The sequence below is a fragment of the Oryzias latipes genome, chromosome 1, assembly GCF_002234675.1.
Source record: "Oryzias latipes chromosome 1, ASM223467v1".
NCBI classification, from domain to species: Eukaryota; Metazoa; Chordata; class Actinopteri; order Beloniformes; family Adrianichthyidae; genus Oryzias; species Oryzias latipes.
In genome coordinates, this window is record NC_019859.2 from 14,256,166 (window position 1) to 14,272,191 (window position 16,026).

At 37.2% G+C, this 16,026-nt stretch overlaps 1 protein-coding gene across 1 annotated transcript; it reads left to right on the forward strand.

Annotated features, from left to right (window-relative positions):
• The first annotated feature begins 6,849 nt into the window (after positions 1–6,849).
• On the forward strand, positions 6,850–8,856 carry LOC101158667 (trace amine-associated receptor 1-like). The gene has a single exon (XM_004085509.3). The coding sequence runs from the start codon at positions 7,665–7,667 to the stop codon at positions 8,754–8,756; it is 1,092 nt and encodes a 363-aa protein (XP_004085557.3). The 5' UTR covers positions 6,850–7,664; the 3' UTR covers positions 8,757–8,856.
• Positions 8,857–16,026: the final 7,170 nt, after the last annotated feature.

The following is a 16,026-nucleotide window of genomic DNA, read 5'->3' on the forward strand; positions in this document are numbered from 1 at the left end:
CCCTTTATCTCAAACATTCTAAACTGATCAGTTCTGCTAAGTTATTTATATATTCATTGCCAAGACTTATACTGCTTTTGTCTTTATTTATGCATCGCTTCCTGAACCTGCGACCCCTACTCCCCTGTCAGCACTTCAATGACGTAAAACCCTTGACAAAGTTGGCTAGCTTCCAAGTTTCACAGTCTTTGCTCTTTCCTGCAGCTTCTCTGCAGATCGCGACCCTGCACTCCTTGAATTGGTGCCGCAACGACGACTGCACTCCACGTACCTATTTCGTGGACCTCCTCCGCGTTCCAAAGAGACTTCAGACTTAAATCAACCAATATGTTGGCAGCAGAAAGGAAATAGTTTCTTGGATTATGGTTGTTTGAATACTATATTTTGCCAGGTGGAAGCCTCAAAATTAGGATGTCTTAAGCTCGTATTTAGTATGCCAATGGAGCTCAAATTGGGATGTTACTTAAGCTCGTATTAGTATGCCAATGGAAGCATCGAATTCATTGCCGTACCTTAGTATTCAGATGAAAGCGTCAAATTTATGGATGTTACTTAAGCTCGTATCATGGAATGCCAGTGGTAGCGTCGGATTTTGGATGTTAAGCTTCATGTCGTTTAACAGGTTTGGTTCATGGTGGTTTAAATTTATAGTTCCTTACAGCGTCTTTGCGGATATTGGCTCCACGTTCAATTCGCCTGGCTCTTTTTCTCTTCTATCTAGATAGTATGTTCCCTTCGTGGCGCTGTACTCGAACGGGAGCTGCCCAACGGTCAATGGTGCCGGGGTCACACATAGCAGATCCACTAGATAGTGTGTTCCCTTCGTGGCGCTGTTCTAGAACTAGAGCGGCCGTATGGTCAATGGTGCCGGGTCAAACATAGCAGAAAGTTTAATACCCAAAGTTTTCTATGGAGATCTTTGTTTATCTTTGTTTTGTATCTGAACAGAGCCTTATGCCAAATGGAAAGAAATATGGAATAAATCTTCTGCCAAACTAAAAGAAATATGGAATACATGTTCTTTACTGCAAGAGTTGTCTAACTGAAATAAAATTATGTGAGCTATTTTTTAAATATTTTTTTCATTATAGTTTTATGTATGTATGTCCACAAAAATGACCTGACAGGAACCATACCTTTATCTAAAGCTTTGCTGAAGTGATCGCAATAATACACAGAAATAGCAGGTGGGTTGAACCTGGACAGGATTTGGAATGAAGTTGGACCACCTTCAAGCTGATTTGAGCTGAATCACTGTAAAAAATCTTTTTTTTGGTCAGATCGTGACAGATTACAAGTGAGTTTTGTTTTATTATCTACAAGTCCACTGATCCATAAGGAGAAGTCAGCACCTGGGCACATGTTTGTATAATTTAAAGACTACAAAGTTAAAAAAGAATACCACTGATTATCAATTATGTTCTTCAGAACATTTTTTTCCACTTCCGTAAAGCAGATAGGAATGTAGAACAATGATAATAATTATACATTTTGCTAAACAAAATGACTTTCTTGCTTTGTTCCATCCCTAGGGTTAAAATTAACAAGAGTCAAAAAATGCACTAATGGTAATGCAATAAGTAATCAAATTAGATTGATCAATTTAGTCATGCCTAAATCACTGTTGTCCATTTTATAAACAAAAGAGCAGATGTGCAGCAGTCTGTAAAGGACCATTTCATTACACATATGAATGAGTGGTCAGATAAAACATCAGTTATTAGGCTTTCTATTGCACCCCTCATTAAAATTTCCCCCATGTTTAATTAGAACACATCCGCCACACTTCAAGTACGCCTGTCACTGGCCCATACCCAAGATACTGTAGCTCTGCAGCGTTGGCTGTGCTCTATTGCATACAAGGGATAGACACTAATTGCTGTTTTACATGTGGGTAGAAAGTTACTCACACGGTTGCCATGACAAATAACCTTGGAGTTGTTTCAGAATTGTCCTTTAGATTTTTGACAATCTGCTGGCAGAAATGTAACATGTTATCATCCCAGCTATCGGTGTAAAATCACATGAAAATAGAAGAAGCCTGATTATCTCAGAAATAAAAGTTCACTGTTTTAATGTCATTACAATTATAAAATCGAAAAACTTAAATAGGCAATGACATTGACTTATACAGTGTCTTGCAAGAGTATTCATCCCCGTGGATGTTTGTAGCTCTAGTTGCTTTTATAAACCACTCATGGTCAACAACATTTGTCTTTCCTCACACAAAAATGTACTACAAAAAAAACTTTTATGTCAATGTGTAAACAGAATTCTACTAAGTAATGTCAATGAAACAAAAATATAAAATGAAATATAATTGTTTGCACAAGTATTCAACCCCTTCAAGTCAGTATTTAGTAGATGCATGTTTGGCTGCAATACCAGCAATAAGTCTTTGTGGATAAGTCTTAATCACTCTTGTAAATGTGCACACTAGAATTTTGTTCCATTCATCTTTGTAAAACTACTCAACTTCTGTCAGGTTGCAGGGATACTGGGCATGAACATGCCTTTTCAAGTCCTGCCACAGATTCTCTATGGGATTTAAGTCTGGGCTTAATTCTACCACTACAGAACATTTACCTGATTCCTTTTAAACTATTTGTGTGTAGCTTTTGCAGTATGCTTTGCATCATTGTCTTGCTGGAAAATAGGCCGTAGTTCTCTTGCAGACCAAAAAATACTGTCCTCCATTTCAGTATGTTTTGCAATATACATTCTACCCTCTAACTTTACAAGCCTTCGATGGCCTGCTGCTGAGAAACGTCCCCACCGCATGATGCTGCCACCACCGTGCTTCACAGTGGGGATAGTGTATTTTTGATTATGTGCATTGTTTGCTTTTTGCCAAAGATACTGTCTTTTTTGAAGGCCAAATAGCTTAATTTTTGGCTCATCAGACCAAAGAATCCTCTTCCACTTGATCATGGAGTCTTCCACATGCCTTTTGTCCACTTCTAATATGTATTTTCTTCAACAGTGGCTTTCTCATTGCCATTCTCAAATAAAGCTTTGACCAGTGAAGAACCCAGGCAGCAGAGGCTACATGCACAGTCTCTCCCATCTCAGCAGCTAAAGCTTGTAACTCCTTCAAAGTAGTCGTAGGGGTCTTAGGGGTCTTACAAGTCTCTTACTTGCACTGGTGTTTTATAACTCACTCACTTGGGACACACCCACAACAAAGATCAGGAGGTGTGGGTGAAATAAAGTTAAAGTGTGAGACTAATGGCACTAACTGGATAGACTTCAATTGAATTAGACCCTCTCACCAAAGAGGGTGAATTATTATGCAAACAATTATATTTCATGTCATATTTAGAATGAAATAGAAAAATATTTATTTTAGGACAAAACATCCTCTGACTGGAAATATCTTCCTCCATCCATTCGCTCTTTAACCTTATTCTTTGCATTTGAAAATGCCTGTTTAGAACATCTTCAACCCTCATTTAACTGTTTTTGATTGGATTTGATATCTTTCCTGCTTTTTTATCCCCTTCCCCTTAAACTAACTGCTAAGAGGTGTAATAAATGTCTGTGTGTTTGTCAGTGCGTGTGTATGTGTGCGTGTTCATTGTCTTGTACATTTTCAGTTTTTCATTGTTTTTGATATATGTAAAGTTTGCTCAACTGTCTCTGTCTTGGTAATTGGTTGTTTTGTTGTATGTCGAGGACCACCTTGAAAATGAGATGACACATCTCAAGCGGTTTATCCTACAAACAAATAAATGTGAAATTTGAAAATATTTTTGTTTCACTGACATTACTTTGTAGAAATCTGTTTTTACATTGACATAGAATGATTTTTTCCAGTACATTTTTGTGTGAGGAAAGACTAATTTTATTGATCACGAGTGATTTATGAAAACAACAAAAGAGACAAAAATCCAAGGGTTAAATGGTTTTGCAAAGCACTGTACATTTTTGAAGAGCATTTGACACCACTTTCGACCTACAAGCGTTTTTGGGTACAACCAAGCCCCCCACCTTCTGTTTTCCTTAACTTATAGGCAAAGTTGAAGTACCAAAAGTTGCAGTACTTCATGTGACCACAGGAGGCTGGTTTCAGAGTTTAGCAATTTCCTATTACCCTTTGTTAAAAATCTACAACTTTGCACAAACAACAAACATACTGTATGTAGGATACAGCCTATCATTAAAAACCTTTTGAATAAAAAAGAAAGAAAATAAATAAATAAACTGCTGTTTTGACCTTAATTTTTAAGAGGCTGGCTGTTGAGAAGAAGATACTTTTCACTATCCACACATTGTTGGTAAAAATTTGGGAAACTCCATAATAGAATAAGTTTTTTAAATATTTACTCAATATCACAATGTGAGGAAATACAATATTTATTTTTCTCACATTCTGTTGTAAAGGTTTGAAACCCTTTTTGTTGAGTTGTTCAGGACTTTTTATTTTTACAGTGTGAGAAGCTGCATATGGTAAAAAATAATGTGTTCATGTTTTTTGTTTATCATCCGGTAGATCAAAGTTGAACTTCAACAACGTTACTTTTTTAAAATTATTTTGTGCAATTTACAATAGTTTATTTTACCAAAACAAAGTGAAAATGTTAACCTCCCTCATTGCTTCAGTTATTAAAAATCACTTAAAGGGGAGTTGGCACCAAACTGTATTTCATTACCAGGGGTATTGTTGCATGCACTCATTACCTCCCACCTCTCTCATCGCTTCACCTCATCCAAAACCACGCTCCCTGGAACTGCTTTATGGTACACTCACAACAACATACAGCCACCTCTTTTTGGATCAGGTATGTCTCAGAGATTCAAGGGTTTCTCTATTTACCTGACTAAACTTCTCAATTTAATGTTATCTTAAAAGATAGTTAAAAAAGTGGGTTTTGTTTAGATATCACCAGTAACACATATTTTTGGTAGCTTCTTTGAGAAAAAACATGACCATATTATTTAGCGACGTGCTTTCTGTGGAGCTTTCGGTTTGCTGTAACAAAATTATCAATTTCTCTAAATATCTTGTGTACTACTCTTATTTCTGTTTAAGCATCATTCTATTTCTGCATTGCATCAAATGAAACAGTGAGATTTGACATTTCTATGCCTGTTGGAATACAGTTCGACAATGTTGCAAAAGGATTAAGCTCCTTTTTAAAACACAATTGTGAATTTTATATATATATATATATATATATATATATATATATATATAATATATATATATATATATATATATATATATATATATAATTTTTGTTTGTTTGTTCTTGTTACGTGAATGATTAATGACAAGGACATGAACAGGAAAAATAACCCTTTGTTTGCAACAGTGAATGGCAAAGGTGATTCCTCCTTGACTTTCCTGTTAGCAATAAATAAAAAGCTATTTTCTCAAGATCTAGAGTAATTAATTAAACGTAATTTCAAAAAACCCACAAAATGAAACAAAGCAAGAAAGGAAGCAATTTTGTATTTCGAATAATGGATTTCATTAAGATTTGCGGTGATCAGAATAGTTCTGTTTTCTATTCCTCAGACACACTAGGTTTAATTTGTAATTATCCTCAGCTGTTTCTATTTCACTTAATTGCTCTTAAGTCTACTTAGTTGTTTGGCTTTTTGACTTGCTAGTTGTCAGATCTTCTGGGTCATCTATCTTTTTATTTCTTTTCATCCCATTTAAGAGTGCTCAAGCAAAATATCTGTGAGAAATTCTTTAAAATAAGATTTAATTTACATTACAAGTTAAGAAAAAAATAAAATAAAAGTTATGTGGTATTCTTTAAACATTCAAAATTGTTCACCAAAAAATGAAGCGCTTTGTAAATAGATTGATTCAATAACATCCTATGTGATGTGGCCCTTCTGATACAAAATAAACAAAAGTTCTGCAATCACAATACATTTTAAATACCGTAAATGGAAGCTCCAGCACAAAATAAATTTTATCCCAAAAACATGGCGTATTATTGTAGCTATTGTTAATAACTATTGCAAAGAAATGGGTTTGAATCAGTCAAAAAAAATTTTTCTTTGATACTGATTGCCTTTGGCAGTAAGTCAAGAGACAAAGTATAAAAAGACAATTTGTTATTCTCTTCTTCTTTTAAGTTTCCCGTCAACACTGCACTGTCCCTGTGGTGTTCATTAAAATCTTTTCCATGTTAGCTGAAACATCTGCTCACTTCACTGGCACAAAGAATTAGATCTAGTTATGTGACTCACCTTAATGTGCAATGTAAAGCAATTTTTCACACACACACACACACATATTCAGGACTCCAAAAAACCTATTAGAATTATATAGAAATCCAGTAAACAGTTTAAAATTGCTCAGTTTGCCAAATCTCTTTTGTACTTGTAATAGGCGTTCTGAAGACAAGTAATAAAGAGCTACTGCACATCTCCAAAGGTACAAGTCTATCCACTATAGATATTACTTCCTATATTTTGGAATTGCAGCAATGATGCAAATATAAAGAATCTGATCAAGTCAGCTCCTGTGTTTGAGGATAAGTCAAAGGTACGCTGTCAGAGTTTGTGTAGAGGTCTGCAACCTGTGGTTCTAGAGCCACACTCTTTTATCCCTCCATCGTAGCTCTTTGGCTCTTAATGACAAAATACATGTGTTATGGATTTTCAATATTGGTTAAAGGTTTGATCTACTGTCTGAGTGGTTTATTATTAAAAGAAGTACAAAGCACATATTCTAATATTCTGCTGCTCAACAGTGTCTAGTTGCTGTTCAGAGGCAAAGTTCTTGAAATATAGAAATTGCCTTTACATGTATTATTCTCAAAATAAATTGGATTGTAAACCAATGTTGTTATGTTTATATTTGAAAGTAAAAAGAGAAAAATAATGAAAATACACCAGAGCCATAATGACTGAAAATGTCACGTTTGACTTGACTTTTTTGTATTTTTAATTCAAGTCAATCTACAGCAGCAGGAGGATCTTACTTGACACGGGGTGTATTTTATTTTGAAAGGACCTTGATGTGCTGCAAAAATAACTTAAGGGAAAACTATATTTATTTATCACTATAGTTCAATTATTGTCAATATTTAAAAAATTACTCTTTAGAAATGAATATCTTAATGGCCAGAAAAACAACGTTTTTTTTTTTTTTTTTTTTTTTTATGTTGAGGTGGACCTTTACGGCTCTCGCTGGGTTTTGATCAGTAAGAAATTAGAGCAGTTGGTGTTTGGTAGTAGACCCCTGCTCTGGGCCAAAACTCACAGGTGACCTCCAACCCTTTTTTTATCATCTTAAATATATAATAATCTTTTAAATAATACACATTGACTAATTATTTATTTAAAAAAAAAACCTTCCTAAAGCAGTATTAAATAATATTAAAAACTGAAGCGCTTACACTGTTCACAGTTGGCAAGATGTGAATTTTAAAGAAAGTATTTAAAGATACAAAAGAATATTATCATAAAACAAAGTACAATAATTTGTGATTCAGAGCTGGTAAACCCTCAGACACTCTCTTCTGGTAATGGGCTCCAAATACAATTTTAAAAACAAGTTATAAACCTGCGATGAATCATCAGGTGAATCTCTACTTTAGACTGGTTTGTAAAGCACTTTGCTGTCAGTTAACTTTGGAAAAGTGTTTTAAGCTGCCTCTAAAGGCTTCACTGGCACCAACCTTATATTTTCTAACTGGATGTGTGTGTTGGACAGGTTTCATCTGACTATGGACAACAGCAGCCTGGATTGGGGCGAATATACCAACAGATCGGAACTTGAGTCCTGCACCACAATGAGGAACCAGTTCTCCCGCATTTTTTTGTACAGCTTCTTCACCATTGGTATTGTCTCCACGGTTGTGGGAAACTTCCTGGTTGTCTTGTCGATTGCCTATTTCAAGCAGCTGCAGTCCCCCACGAACTGCTTTGTCATGTCACTTGCAGTGGCTGACTGCTTTGTTGGCCTTGTTGTGATGCCGTACAGTATGATCCGAACCGTGGAGGGATGCTGGTACTTTGGCTCCCTCTTCTGTAAGCTCCACTCCAGCCTGGATGTCATGTTGTGTACTGCTTCAATTTTCCACCTCAGCTGCATTGCATTTGACCGCTTTTATGCAGTCTGCAACCCCCTAATTTACTCCTTAAAGATGTCTCAAAGCAGAGTGGCTCTCCTCATAACCATTTGCTGGGCTGTCCCGATGCTCATTTCTTTTGGCCCTATAATGCTTGATCTCCACATTGCTGGTGTAGACATCCTAATCCCTGAGGATTTATGCGTTTTCTTAGTCAGTCGTATTTATGCTGTCATGGCCTCTTTAGTAGCCTTTTACTTGCCCATGGCCATCATGCTAGTAGCCTACTGGAAGATATTTAAAGCTGCAAAAAGACAGGCTCTGCAGATCAGCGCCATGGAAAGTCAGATGGCTGCCGGTGTTGGCAAAGACTCCAGCAAGAAAAGACGGCACCGCATCACTATGAGGAGAGAAAGAAAGGCTGCAAAAACTTTAGGTATTATCATGGGAGTTTTCCTCATTTTCTGGATGCCTTTTTTTACTCTCAACATTGTAGATCCATTCATTGGATACACTACTGAAGTGGTTGTTTGGGATATTTTTCTCTGGCTGGGATATATAAACTCATCCCTGAATCCGTTTTTGTACGGGTTTTTCAATCGCTCTTTCCGCAGGGCATTCCTCATGTTCATTGGCTGCAGGGTTTGCTTGCCAGGGTCATCTCCAGGGATGGAGTTATCACAAACCAGGAAAGAGGCTAATGATTGCACAGATTAACTATCAAGTTATAGGAATGTAAAGCAACTCCTATGGCATAAAGAACAGGAAATAGACATTTTAGCACATTTTAGTGTGAATAACACCCAAAGTTGTATATGAATATATGCAAGCTTATGTATATGTTTGTGTTCTTTATTCAGCAATTTATTAAATTTTATATTAGATATTCACATGTAAATGTAACCTTGTATACCCCTTGTGCTATCCTAGGCACTTTGACATTGGGTCGTCTAGACCCCACAAGACTGAGCGCTCAGCCCTTTTTCTTCAATGATTTGTGATCTCCATGGATTACATGAAATCCTCTCCACCTTTATCCCCCTTTGTCATGGTAGGGATAACACATCAATGGTCATCTTGACCCCATAGGATAGCACAAGGGTTAAAGTACTTTGTTAGTATAGTCCTGCATATGAAAATACATGTGCTGAATGTAAATTTTCTATTATTTTAATTGAATAATTGATTACATGTGTTTGATATCAAGTGGTATTTTTCTTGGTTACATGTAATAAATAAAATACAAATTTGATTTCATGTTTTATTTTATTTATTTTTTTGGAATTAAAAAAATCACTCAGTGTACCAAGAATAAAAAAAGACCACAAATGGATCATTTAGATGTCAAAAAGAAACATGTTATCTTGTATCACAAAAGGGAGACAACAACTTCTCCGGTAAAAAGTATGAAATGTTAGTCCGTTGGAACTTTTTTGAAGCCAAAGGACCAGCAAGACACATGTTACACTGCCCCCAAGTGGCAAAAACAATTAATGCTTTGACAATATGCTCTGCAGGTGTAAAGCTGTTTCAACATTGTGAAACTCACCAGACTGTATTAATTTATTAATATCTAATCAAAGGCGAGCATTTAGAAAGCTACCGATGAATACATTTCAACTGTGCAACTAGAAAATACCAAAAGAAAAAAACTAAGTTTGAGTTCATTAGTGCCCAAAATGTTCCCATAAAAAACTTTTTTGTTTTAGTTTTAAAACCTGCATCTTACTAAATGCAGAAATTTATCCAGTACATTTTACTTCAATTTACTTAAAAATAGGGCCAAATGAATTGGATCAAACAAATACATGTTATTTTTTAAAAGTTTTTTTTAATTTTTGAAACCATGTTTTGTTTAAACATAGTTTACTTTAACCCTCCTGTTATGTTCATTTGTGAGGAACAGAGATGATGTTCCCGGGTCAATTTGACCCGGTGCATGCTTTATTAATTTAAAAATGTCTGAAACCCAAAAAATCTTAACAAGCAGTGTGAATATATCATCACTAACTCCATTAACAATAATTCTTTCAAAAACCTAGTGAAATGGTGTTCCTTACCTCTAACAGGTAGTGGTTCAATTATCAAATAATTCACTTGTTTTTCTTAAAAATATACATGTTCTAACTTTTTATTTTATTTTTCACTACTGCATTACTTTTGAAAGACTAACATATAAAATAAAATAGTTTTAAATAACATTGAAACATAATCTTGAAATTTTGTTTTACATACATGCACTGTGAACCAGAAAAAAACAAAATCACAATACAACAGATGAGCAATCCCAATATGAACTTGTGTGTGTGTGTCTGTGCATATATACAGCACAAGAGTGTCCAGTCATTACACTGTGCTTTGTGCAAATTAATTTTGTACATTTCGCACAGGTCATGCTTGTCTTGACCTAGATCCTGTCTCCGGCTCATCTCGCGCCCCCGGCCATCCCCCCAACTCCATCTGGATGAAGCTCGTCTGCTGGACTTTAAATATGTAGTTGTAGGGTTAGATAAACTAATTCCTCTTTATGAGTTCTTGTAGATCACCTGTCCCTCCTGGGGGAGGATCCATCCTTCATGTGGACACCCCTGAGGTTTCTTAGTTTTTTCCGGAATCCGTTTTTTTTATTAGGAGTTTTTCCTTACCACGAAGGGGGATCTAAGGGCATGGATTAGCTTTTAGTTTAGTCTGTTTAGTTAGTTTAATTTATTTTTTTCCTATTGAATTCTATGTATTCATGATCCTTTTTATTTTATGTTTTACTTTTTCAATTACCGATACGAAGCCCATCGAGACAACAGTTGTGAATCTGGGCTATACAAATAAAATTAAATTGAGTTGAATTGAATTAGATTGAATGAATTGACATGGTCACTGCCATCCTAGTGGGCCCTGGCACTGTCTTTATTATGTTTTCTGCAGACAGGTTTGTCTGACGCATATTTGGGGATGAAGACCAATGTATTTCACCATTCTTTGATATGAATGTCTTGCTTGGAGGAAAAAGAATAGCAATTCCCTCATCTGGTTCAAAATCAGAATCATTAGAATCAGAATTTAGCTCAAGATAGTCTTCTTCTGATCATGATCAGTGATGACTACCAGAGCCTCCAGGACTGTCATCTTTCTGCTTCTGCTGCTCATTTTCTAAAGGTCTGCCTGTGTAATGTTGGAAGGACTCCCATGCAGAGAATCTTTTATATGTTTTGACCCTCCCCTGTTGAGTGTCCACTGAATGTGGGTTGAGTTTTCCCGCGAGAACATAAATGGTTCCTGCCAAAAGTCATAACACCTATGCACCTGTGTGTGTGTGTGTGTGTGTCTATGTGTGTGATTGGGTTGAAATATGTCTCACAGGTGCAAATAAAGGAAAACTAATAATTATAAGACATCCTTGTACCTCCAATTTGAATGCCGGGTCAAATTGACCCGAACATCATCTATGTGATATAAACATGCAGGGAGGGGGGCTGCATATATGTGAGATGAACCATTTTCATAATATATGTTGATTACGCTAATTAAGGCAAGCAGAAGAAGTTTCATGCTGAAAAAATACTTTTAACTATTTTTCCTAGATGTTCAAACTTTAAAACGGGTCAATTTGACCCGGAACATAACAGGAGGGTTAACCTATTTTTTTCTCAAGTAGATTTATAATAAATAGGCAAAAAATATCAGGTTATTGATAATAAAAAGATCTTAAGTTACATTTTTTCCCACAGAATTACAGACAATATCAGTGTCTGACAAACCACTTTGCAGCCAGAAGGAGCACAGTTCAAGACAATGAAACTAGCTCTATTGAACAGGTGAAACAAGAACTTGTTAGAGCAAACATTAAAAAAAAGTAAATCTATCTTTGTGATGTCAGGCAGACTAATGAACAGACAGAAAATTTAAAGCTGGAACGAGCAAAGAATCTCTTGAACACGTGGATGAAATTCTTCACACAGCAGTCCTGGCACGGTTTCCCTTCTGGAGTGCAGCAGATTTCTTAATGATGGGCATGTGGAATTCTACCAATGGTACCTAATGGGGCTGATGGGAACGTAAAAATGTTGAGTGGAGGGACTGTACACAACCAAAGTATCACAGAAACCCAATTATTAAATCAGGGCTCATTCGGATCTTTCAATTTTATTTTTGTTGTCTATATTTTTTCAAGTTGAAGTTAGATTTGTGCTTTTCTTAGTATTTTAGGATTTACTAGTTAAAGTTGTCAAAGGCCTATAGAACAAGGGTGCTCACACTTTTTTGGCATGTGAGCTTCTTTTGAATCGACAATGTCTTGAAGATCTACCTATAAAATATACGTGTGTGTGTGTGTGTGTGTGTGTGTGTGTGTGTATGTATGTATGTATGTATATATATATATATATATATATATATATATATATTATATATTATATTATTATATATATATATATATATATATATATATATATATATATATATATATTACATGTTTGTTACATGTTTATTTGAACATTATTGTTTATGTACTGATGATTAAAAACTACACAGTGAGATTATATAAAGATACTTTTTTATTAATAGATGAGGCGTTTTATTACAAAGACAGAAAGCAGCGACCACCGTATGTCATGCTCTGCTGTAAACCGTGCAATAGGGGGAGCGTGGCTTTTCAAAGGCGCTGCTGCTGGCTCCGTACGAAGCGCGTGCTACGTGAAAAACAGCTTCCTTGATGAGCTTGTGTTTATCGGGCGAAAACTCCAGAGCTGATAGCAGGAAGAGACACGCTGGACGGCTTCAATTAACACTCGGGTTGTCCGGAGTGATCTTCTGCCGGTGATTTGACGTCCCGCGGGGCAGAAGAGACTTCCTGATGACAGAGTTTGCGCTCAGTGCATTTAAACACGCATGTGCAGTGACGTATGTATCAGAGGATGTCCGATTGGCCAATCTACATGTCAATCAAGTCCTGTTCCTTGTCGGTGAGTATTTTGATTGGCTGGTGGATTTTTAAGAAGTACTTTTTTCTTTTTTTTCTTTTTTAATCTTTTCTGGCCCGCGATCTACTCTCTTGTCCTTGAAGATCGACCGGTCGATCGCAATCGACGTAATGAGCACCCCTGCTTTAGAATAATTTCCATTTGACTGTTTCCAAGACAACAACCAATCACACCTAAAAGACAACAAAACAAAACTGAACAAAGAAAAAGAAGTGGAATCTGAAATTTCTTGCCATTTTTTCTTTCTCATTTGAAACCTAAACCTGAACTCTTAGAGATCATTGCGCTGAAAAATTGGAGCAAATAGTTGTATACTAGAGTTAGTGTATTCTTAAATGTAAGTCACCACTAGATGCCTTTTTACTAAAACAATTTTAAACTTCTGCTTTGCAATTAAAATGTTATCTTTTTTTGGCTGTCTTTGAAAATGAATGAAACTGCAAACTGTTTAAACGTAATCAATATACGAGGCAGTGATTCAAGGTTTTAATTCCAGTTTGATTTAAGCCTTGAAAAGTCTAACTGATCTATTAGTCCATTTTCTGGTTAAATATTGACAATCGGACAATTTAGTTTGAAATGCCTGTATTTAACATAAACAATAATTTGAGAATAATTGGAATATAGACATTATAGTAAGAAATATCTATTTAAAATTAAGTAAAACCTGAGGAGATTGCGGAGTTTTTGTGTTTTTGTCAGACCATGTTTTTTATGCTTCTATCAGCTCTTCATCCAAGAACAGGAAAGAGTGAGTCGTAAGTCTTCATGTGTTTTGCAGACCTGAGGTAAGATAGTTACTATTTCATGCATACCCAAATAAAGAGTTTGAAGTGCAGTGACCTAATTTACAAATAGTACTTTTAATTAGCAATACATCGAATTGGCATTTCAATAGGGAGAGACCTTAAAAATGTGATTGAAATATTTTACAGTAAAACAGAAATTTCTGCATGAAATGATTCGGAGTCTTTGGTGGTTAGGATCTGGGCCAAACACACACTGAAATGTTATCGACACACCTGCTAGCTGCAAAAATGTCCACATGTCATTGTCACATGCAAACTATTAGTGCAAAGGTGAGCTAACACCTGTGCTCAGGTGAGTGTTTATGTTCTTCTAAAATGGATGGTGGAATGTGAAAAGAAGGAGTAGGAGCTCCCAGCCACCCCCACACCCAGACCCCCGCCGCAGCACCAGCGGCAGCCGGAACCCCCCAACGCCACACGGCAGCAGGCAGGGGACAACCGCCCCCCGGGCGACCAAATCCGCCACCCAGGCCAGGACCAGCAGGACCGCTGCGAGGCCCCCAGAGCCAGAGAACAGGGAAGCACGGGGAAAGAGAGCGCCGCCCCAGCCCAACCAGGAGAGCAGCCCCCCCACCGCGCCGGAAGAGCCCAACGCAGGGCCCCACCCGAGAAGGGCACCCATAGCCCCAGACGAGCACCCCATCACCACCCAGGAGTTCCGGGCATCCCCCCGCCCCAACCCCAGGTACGAGCCAGGACCCCTCAAGGGAGACCCTCTCTGCACTCCAGGCAGCCACCCACCCGGCCCACGGTTGGTCCAGGGAGGAGTGTAGATGCTACTTGGCGTCTATCTTCTTTGCTGGCAAAATGACGCTTTTACGCGTGGCGTTTTTCGCGTCGGTATGCACACTCACATTGGTGCCCTTTGTTTAGTCATGAGGCGTTAAACGTCAGCGAATATCGTTCGCGTAATTCGTCACGGTGTGTACGGGCCTTAAGACTTTAAAGGCAGGATTTTGATTGTGATTGGATATGGAGAAAGTGAGCACCACAGCTATTGGCTCAGAATGAAGACCAATTGATGAGTGATGTGTGGAATGAAGAATCCGCAACCCAGAGTACCTGAAGATGAGAGAGATCTTCCTTATTGAAACTGCACCAAATTTTCACACAGTTAGATATGAAGCTGGTAAAAGGAGAAGGACAGATGTATGCCTGTTGGTTCTGTTTTGGAAAAGAACCACTACAATTGTTTTTTCTTTTTATTTGGAGGTGGGGGTGGATTGAAGCAAGAAACTGAGAAGAATGGGGCATCTCCAGTGCAACAGATAATATACTTTGGTGAAAAATGACTCAAGATCAAGATAGAGGGCAGATTTATGTGTGGATCCAGTTATGGCCTTACCCAGGATCATAAGCTCTGAACATCCAAAAGAATGAGATAATAAAACAAACTGCAGAAAACGTGACTAAACTGACCTTCAACGGCAGAGACGGAAAGTTATACTGGAAGATATCAGCATTAAGTCGGTGCTTCTGGGCATTTCTGGAAGCATGCCGAAGTGGTTCAGTCATCTGGCCATACTTGCCCCAGGCGCCTTGCAGTGAGGTGTTTCAGATATGTCCTCCGTGGAAGAAGCCTTAAGGGCAGACTGAAGGCTGTCTTGCGAGATTTGTATCTCTCAGCTTTAATTCAAATGAGCCAAAGAAGTTTGTTGAGGTTGCTCTGTTGTCCTGGTAACCCATATTGTCTGTTTTAATTTCCTTTTATCTGCACTGTACCTAACATCTGCCCTAATATCAAATAACATGTCCATTGTTGCTTGGTATTTATTCTGTTTTACTTCCCTTATCAATTTAACCTGTTTTTTTATATGTTAGTCTTGGTTTCAGTAAAAAATTTCAAGTGACTGCAAAGTAAGAGCCTGACTCCTCCCCCTCTGGACAGAAAAAGATCAGAGTACTCTTGCTAGGATCAACCTAATAACAGGAAGCGATTAAGATTGATTGATAATGCCCTTTCTGTTCTTGCAGCTTCAGCTAAAAAGAGTTGGTTGTACAATTCCCACAGTATTGAGGTTTTGTTAGAAAATCTCTGACACATTCAGGTCTTGAATTTACTCTATTTTAAAATAAAAAAATGTATTGGTTGGATTTAATGGTAAGGAGGAACCAATGGGAAGAATTGTGCATGCCCTATCTTCAGGATAGGGCAGATTTATGTTTTAAACAGGGTGCTTTGGTGTATTTTGTCTGAACAAA